The sequence below is a fragment of the Ornithorhynchus anatinus genome, chromosome 15 (genome assembly GCF_004115215.2).
Source record: "Ornithorhynchus anatinus isolate Pmale09 chromosome 15, mOrnAna1.pri.v4, whole genome shotgun sequence".
NCBI classification, from domain to species: Eukaryota; Metazoa; Chordata; class Mammalia; order Monotremata; family Ornithorhynchidae; genus Ornithorhynchus; species Ornithorhynchus anatinus.
Genome location: NC_041742.1, coordinates 9890983 through 9898614, shown reverse-complemented (window position 1 = coordinate 9898614; position 7632 = coordinate 9890983). Strand labels below are relative to the sequence as shown.

Here is a 7632-nt window from a genome sequence, read left to right as displayed (position 1 = left end):
TGGGGCTCACAGCTTTCATTTTACAGAGGAGGTAACTGAGGCCCAGAGAACTTAAGTGACTTGGGAAGCAGTGTGGTCTAGTGGAAAGACCACTGGGCTGGGAGTCAGAGGACCTCTGCAATTGCTCTGCCAATTGATCGCTGTGTGACGATGGGCAACTCACTCAATTTCTCTGTGCCTCGGTTTCCTCAACTGAAAAATGGGGATTCAATACTTGTTCTCCCTCCTACTTAAGATTGTGAGCCCCCATGCGGGACTGTGTCTGACATAATTAACTTGTACCTACCCCAGTACTTAGAACAGGGTTCAACATACAGTAAGCACTTGACAAGTACCATAAAACAAACGAAGAAATCACTACGAACTTGCCCATGGTCACAGAGCAGTCATGACCAGAATTTTCCTAGAATGGACAAGCCAATCAATTTATGGTGCAAATACTGAGTGCAGAACACTGTTTTAAGCGCTTAGACAGAGTACAGCCCTAGCTGGGAAAGACACATTCCCTCCCCTCAACCATCTAGTAATTTAGTAGGAGGTTGAGGTAGTCATGAATTATTTCCAAGAACAAACGGAATAAGTTGCAAGCATATGGTAGAGTGTATAGTAAAACTCCGATTAGTCGATCAATGATGTTTATTGACGGTTTTACTCAGCACAAAGCACTATCCTAAGAGCTTGGGAGAGGACAATACAGCAAAGTCGGTAGACACATTCCCCGCCCACAGAGAGTTTACAATCTAGTGCTGGGAGGAAACAGACCCTAAAATAAATTACAGATCTGTACATAAGTGCTGTGGGTCTGAGGGTGGAGTGAATATTAAGTGCTTCAAGTGGAATCCTTGCACTGAATGCTATAAAAATGACACTTTATTTTTTTTTTCAAAACAACCTGGCAAATAATTGCCTTCTTCCTTAGGCATTTACTATGCACTACACTAAACAATGGGGTGGGTACCAGATTATCAGTTCGAAACAATGTTTTTCATTTTCCCCGAGGGTGCAAAGAAAAAAATGATTTTTCCTGGCCTCAACTCGTGAATATGCAACACTGGCCAAGAACAAAGTGATTTTCCCATGAATGTCTGAAAGTAGCTTAAAACCTGATCCTAGACCCAAGGGAAGTTTGATTGCTCTAGATCCCACAGGACATAAGAGGACTGACAGACACACAAACAACTAAGTGTTCTGTGGAAAAAAAAAAAGCATAAAGCAGGTCAGCAGTACACAAAGAGGTCAATTCGCGTCTTGTGTCAAACATTTCCAGTCTGAAAGTAGCCTAGACCCTTTTCCTAGGGGTCAGGGAGCTCTGTCAAATCTGGTTGTCCCCCCCAAAAAAATAAAGAAGTTTAGCAGCACTTGAAAGACATTTGAAGAGGTCAGTTTTGAGTCATGGGTCAAACTATTCCAGCCTGAAATGAACCAAAAACCTGTCCCTGAATGCAAAGGAAGCCAGGTTAGAATTTGGGTCCGCTAGCTCTTATAGTGACTGAATGTATGTGGATGGACAGTCTGAAATGTATATTAGATTAGTTCTAAGGGTGACTGTTGGGGTGATGCATTGTGAGATGGTGGTAATTAATCAGGAAAGGCTTCAGGACTTCACGAGAAACGTATATGGGGAGAGCTGTGGTCTGGTGGATTTGAAAGAGAAGGAAGTTCTGGCATGTGTGTGTACAGATCTGTAATTATATTTATATCTGAGTCCGTTCTAGGCTGTAAGATCACTATGGGCAGGGAATGTGTCTGTGATATTGGTGTATTGTACTCTACCAATCGCTTAGTACTGTGCCCCGCACACAGTATGCATTCAACAAATATGACTGATTAATTCTGGTTCTGCCACGTGCCTCTTGTATCACCCTGGCTAAATCACTTAACTTCTCTGGGCCTCAGTTACCTCTTCTCTAAAATGGAGATGAAGACTGTGAGCCCACTGTTCACGATGACAAGTTTCTAAGGATATGGAAGGATGAAGATGCAAATTTGGATCAGGCATTTAAAGCAACAGAAAGTTGTAGAGTTACCAGCGGGGCTTTCAGTCATTTAGAGACAAGAAATCCCTACTCATACCTGCTTTTTTTTTACATGCAAAGGACTGAAGACTGCAGCAGGAGCCATTTCTCTTCTTTCTTGCTCCTTCGTTGCTACTCGCCGGGCTCTGTGAAAGTTTACGCTCATCAAGGAGCCGGGCAAGAAACAGTTCAGTGTAAAGGAGAGGTGCTGCTTGCCCCGGCCTCCCTCTCCCCCAAATTTCTTTCAAGCATCCCTCAGCAATTTAGAGAGTGGCTTCCTTGTTTTGGGGCCCAGTTGATGATTATTTAGACCCGTGGATCACTCGAAAAAAGACAGAGTTGATATTCGTTTCTCCTAAAACAGCAGGAGGACCGGTCCGGAAAGGCTGCTTTGGTAGTCCAGTCCTTGTCCCTCTGCTTTTCTGGATCATTTATTAAGATGGTGCTAGTAGCCAACATGAATTAATAATGTTGGTATTTGTTAAGCGCTTACTATGTGCCGAGCACTGTTCTAAGCGCTGGAGTAGACACAGGGGAATCAGGTTGTCCCACGTGGGGCTCACAGTCTTCATCCCCATTTTACAGATGAGGGAACTGAGGCACAGAGAAGTTAAGTGACTTGCCCACAGTCACACAGCTGACAAGTGGCAGAGCTGGGATTCAAACTCATGACCTCTGACTCCAAAGCCCGTGCTCTTTCCACTGAGCCATGCTGCTTCTCTTACTCTTACCCTTACTCCATGCAGAGGACATAAAAAAGGCTACTGTGACGTTAGTCTGTAAGCCCAATGTGGGCAGGGATTGTCTCTATTGCTGAATTATACTTTCCAAGCGCTTACTACAGTAGTCTGTGCACAGAAAATGCTCAATAAATATGATTGAATGTGGGAAATGCACCGTGTCCAACATGATTAGCTTGAATCCACCCCATGGCTTAGCAGAGAAGCAGCGTGGCTCATTGGAAAGAGCACGGGCTTGGAAGTTAGAGGTCATGGGTTCGAATCCCTGCTCTGCCACTCGTCAGCTGTGTGACTTTGGGCAAGTCACTTAACTTCTCTGTGCCTCAGTTCCCTCACCTGGAAAATGGGGATGAAGACTGTGAGCCTCACGTGGGACAACCTGATTACGCTGTATCTACCCCAGTGCTTAGAACAGTGCTCGGCACATAGTAGGCACTTAATACCAACATTATTATTATTATGATGTTGGTATTTGTTAAGCACTTACTATGTGCAGAGCACTGTTCTAAGCACTGGGGGAGATACAGGGGAATCAGGTTGTCCCACATGAGGCTCACAGTTAATCCCCATTTTACAGATGAGGTAAGCTTGGATCCCCCCCAGTGTTCAGAACATTGTCTGGCACATAGTCAGCACCTGATCCACACCCTAATAATGATTGTTTTATTATTATTCATTCATTCATTCATTCAGTAGTACTTATTGAGTGCTTACTATGTGTAGAGCACTGTACTAAGTGCTTGGAATGGACAAATCGGTAACAGATAGAGACAGTCCCTGCCCATGGACGGGCTTACAGTCTAATCGGGGGAGACAGACAAACACAATAGCAATAAGTAGAATCAAGGGGGGTGAACATCTCATTAAAACAATAGCAAATCAATAGAATCGAGGGGATGAACATCTCATTAAAACAATAGCAAATCAATAGAATCGAGGGGATGAACATCTTATTAAAATAGCAAATAAACAGAATCAAGGGGATGAACATCTCATTAAAACAATAGCAGATAAATAGAATCGAGGGGAAGAACATCTCCTTAAAATAAATAGAATCAAGGGGATGAACATCTCATTAAAAAATAGCAAATAAACAGAATCAAGGGGATGAACATCTCATTAAAACAATAGCAATTAAATAGAATCAAGGGGAAGAACATCTCATTAAAATAAATAGAATCAAGGGGATGAACATCTCATTAAAACAACAGCAAATCAATAGAATCTCATTAAAATCAATAGAATCAAGGGGGTGAACATGTCATTAAAACAATAGCCAATCAATAGAATCAAGGAGGTGAACATGTCATTAAAACAATAGCAAATAACTAGAATCAAGAGCAAATAAGTAGAATCAAGAATATTATCCGCATCATAGAGGAGAGGCTCCCCCATCCCCACATGGCCCTTTCGGGCTGCAGGAGAGGCGAGAGGTGGCAGAAGCCCGAGCGCCGCCCCCAGCCGGGCCACACTTCCGGCCCTTCTAGCCGCCCCTCTCGACTCCTCCGTCCTCCGCGGGGGTGACGTCACCTACAGCCAATGGGAGGCGAGGGCGGGACGGCGGGGGGCGGGGCCGGCCGCGCGTTCCCATGGCAACGGCGGCTCCCGGTGGGGGCGGCCCGCGTTGTAGCGGGCGCGCTGGCGTTCTCGGAGCGTGCGGCCCCCGCCCCTTCCCCGCACGTGGTAGGTCGTTGCTGCGGTGCGCGCTGCGGGTCCTGCTGCTCCCGGGCTCGGGATGGGAGGCGGAGTGGCCCAGTGGCGAGCGCTCGGGCCCGGGGAGCTGAGCCTCCCGGAGCTCAGGACCGGCCGGAGCTCAGGACCGGCCGCGCCACGTGGTTGCAGCGTCACCTTGCACCGGTCATTGCCATCGGCCGGGCGCAGGCGGGAGGCAGAGGGTCTGAGCTCGTGCATTCCTATTTATCGAGCGCTTACTATCATAATGTTGGTATTTGTTAAGCGCTTTCTAAGTGCAGAGTACTGTTCTGAGCGCTGGGGGAGATAATAATGTTGGTATTTGTTAAGCGCTTACTCTGTGCCGAGCACTATGCATTCATTCATTCATTCAATAGTATTTATTGAGCGCTTACTAGGTGCAGAGCACTGGACTAAGCGCTTGGAATAGACAGATCGGTAACAGATAGAGACAGTCCATGCCCTTTGATGGGCTTTACAGTCTAATGGGGGGAGACAGGCAGACAAAAACAGTGGCAATAAATAGAGTCAAGGGGAAGAACATCTCATTAAAACAGTGGCAAGTAAATAGAATCAGGGTGATGTACATCTCATTAAACAAATAAATAGGGTGATGAAGATATATACAGTTGAGTGGACGAGTACAGTGCTGATGGGGTGGGATGGGAGGGGGAGGAGCAGAGGGAAAGGGGGGAGAAGAGGATTTAGCTGCGGAGAGGTGAAGGGGGGGAGTAGAGGGAGCAGAAGGAAAAAAGGGGCAGCTCAGTGTGGGAAGGCCTCTTGGAGGAGGTGAGCTCTAAGTAGGGTTTTGAAGAGGGGGAGAGAGTTAGTTTGATGGAGGTGAGGAGGGAGAGCGTTCCGGGACGGCGGGAGGACGTGGGCCAGGGGTCGACGGCGGGACGGGTGAGAACGGGGGACGGTGAGGAGGTGGGCGGTGGAGGAGCGGAGCGTGCGGGGTGGGCGGTAGAAAGAGACAAGGGAGGAGAGGTAGGAGGGGGCGAGGTGACGGAGAGCCTCGAAGCCTAGAGTGAGAAGTTTTTGTTTCGTGCGGAGGTCGAGAGGCAACCACTGGAGGATTTTCAGAAGGGGAGTGACAGGCCCAGAGCGTTTCTGCAGGAAGATGAGCCGGGCAGCGGAGTGAAGGATAGACTTCACTTCTCAGGGCCTCAGTGCAAAGAGTCCGGGCTGGGGAGTCGTGGGTTCACATCTTGACTCTGCCCCCTGTCAGCTGCGTGACCTTGGGTGAGTCACTTCACTTTTCTGGTGACCGCCTCGGTAAAATGGAGATGTAGACAGGGAGCCCCAGGTGGGACAACCTCATCCCCTTGTCTCCTCCCCAGCGTTTAGAACAGTGCTTTGCACATGGTAAGCGCCTAACAAATATTATTATTATTAGTGGGTAGAGGACCTGGGCTCCAATCCCGCCTCCATCAGTTGTCTGCTGTGTGACCTTGGGTGAGTCACTTCTCTTTTCTAGGCCTCAGTGACCTCCTCGGTAAAATGGGGATGAAGACTGGGAGCCCCACGTGGGTCAATCTCATCACCTTGTCTCCTCCCCAGCACTTAGAACAGTGCTTTGCACATGGTAAGCGCCTAACAAATGTCATTATTATTATTATTAGTATTAGTGGGTAGAGGACCTGGGCTCCAATCCCGCATCCGCCAGTTGTCTGGTGTGTGACCCTGGGCGAGTCTCTTCACTTCTCTGGGTCTCGGTTCCCTCATCTGGAAAATGGAGTTGGGGACTGTTAAGCCCCACGTGGAAAAAGGATTGGATCCAACCCCATTTGCTTCTAATGATGATGATGGCGGTGTTTTTTAAGCTCTTACTATGTGCGAAGCACTGTTCTGAGCACTGGGGTTCTGAGCACAAGGTCATCAGGCTGTCCCACGTGGGGCTCATCCCCATTTTATCCCCATTTTACAGATAATAATGATGATGACGGTAATGAATCCCCACTTTGCAGGCACAGGAACTGAGGCACAGAGAAGTTAAGGCCTAGTGCTTAGTACAATGCCTGGCACATAGTGCTTAACAAATATTCATTCAGTCGTATTTATTGAGTGCTTACTGTGTTCAGAGCACTGTACTAAGCCCTTGCCATTATTATGAGGATAATGATAACAATAATTCTGATATTAAGTGCTTATGTGCCAGTCACTATACTAAGCGCTGGGGTGGAGACAAGCAAATGGGGTTAGACACAGTCCCTGTCCCACGTGGGCCTTCACAGTCTCAATCAAGAGAAGCAGCGTGGAAAGAGCACGGGTTTGGGAGTCGAGTTTTCCAGTCCCGTGTGCTTAGCCCAGTGCTCCGCACATATTCATCCATTCAGTCATATTTATCGAGCACTTACTGGGTGCAGAATCCTGGACTAAGCGCTTGGAAAGTACAATTTGGCAACAGATAGAGAAAATCCCTACTCAACAACGGGCTCACAGTCTAGGAGGGGGGAGACAGACAACAAAACCAAACAGGTAGACAGGCATCAGTAGCATCAATAGAAATAGAAATATAGATATAATTCTAGTAAGAGCTCAATAGGTATCATTAATCCATAAGCTACAGGCTTCTCTGAACATCTTTTAAATCCATTTATGCACAAAGTAGCTATTAAAAAGTAGCCTTTTATAACCAAGTGGTTTCCAATAAGAATAAATCATACCCTTAATCAGCTGGACTATTGACAAAGCAAGTTTCTAAGTGATGTGTGACTTTTTATGTGTCTGCATCCGCACAGATACGCGCATTATATATACGCCTGCCTTTATATAGAGTGGTCCTTTGTACTCAAATTCACCCCTCACCATGAAATTCACTTATGTGGGTGGTGTGTGACTGAAAAATAGCTCAAGGCAGCACCCACTGTCCTAACCACATTTGTACACAATAAAGACTGTTCCTTATTCTGCAATGGGCTCGTTGGCTGTTTGCAGCAATTAGCACAGCTTATGTTATTGCCTCTTTGTTTTATGATGCTCAGTGAAAGTATATTTTCCTTTTAAAGATTAGAACTACTCAGGATATATTCACCACCTACAATTTAAGGGTGCAAAATGTCCTTTTTCCTCCAGTATTTATTGTATTCTGTGACGATGGGAATCTTTCCCACTAAGCGTGAAAATGTATTCTAGACTCACATGTTTGTTTTGGTGTTAGTTGGAGTTGTTTTTCTTGGCACCAT

At 46.5% G+C, this 7632-nt stretch overlaps 1 protein-coding gene across 4 annotated transcripts in view; it reads left to right on the top strand.

Moving 5' to 3' along the window:
- Positions 1-5781: 5781 nt before the first annotated feature.
- The window catches only part of B3GNTL1 (UDP-GlcNAc:betaGal beta-1,3-N-acetylglucosaminyltransferase like 1), a 255370-nt gene continuing 253519 nt past the window's right edge, over positions 5782-7632 (top strand). For 3 of the 4 annotated variants that reach the window (XM_029080078.1, XM_029080079.2, XM_039914221.1), the window contains exon 1: positions 5782-5812. In XM_029080078.1, coding sequence (XP_028935911.1) covers positions 5810-5812 — 3 coding nt within the window. In that variant the 5' untranslated portion in view covers positions 5782-5809. Of the gene's footprint in view, positions 5813-5995; positions 6033-7632 lie in introns of those variants that run through there. The other variant, XM_039914222.1, reaches the window with a different exon arrangement.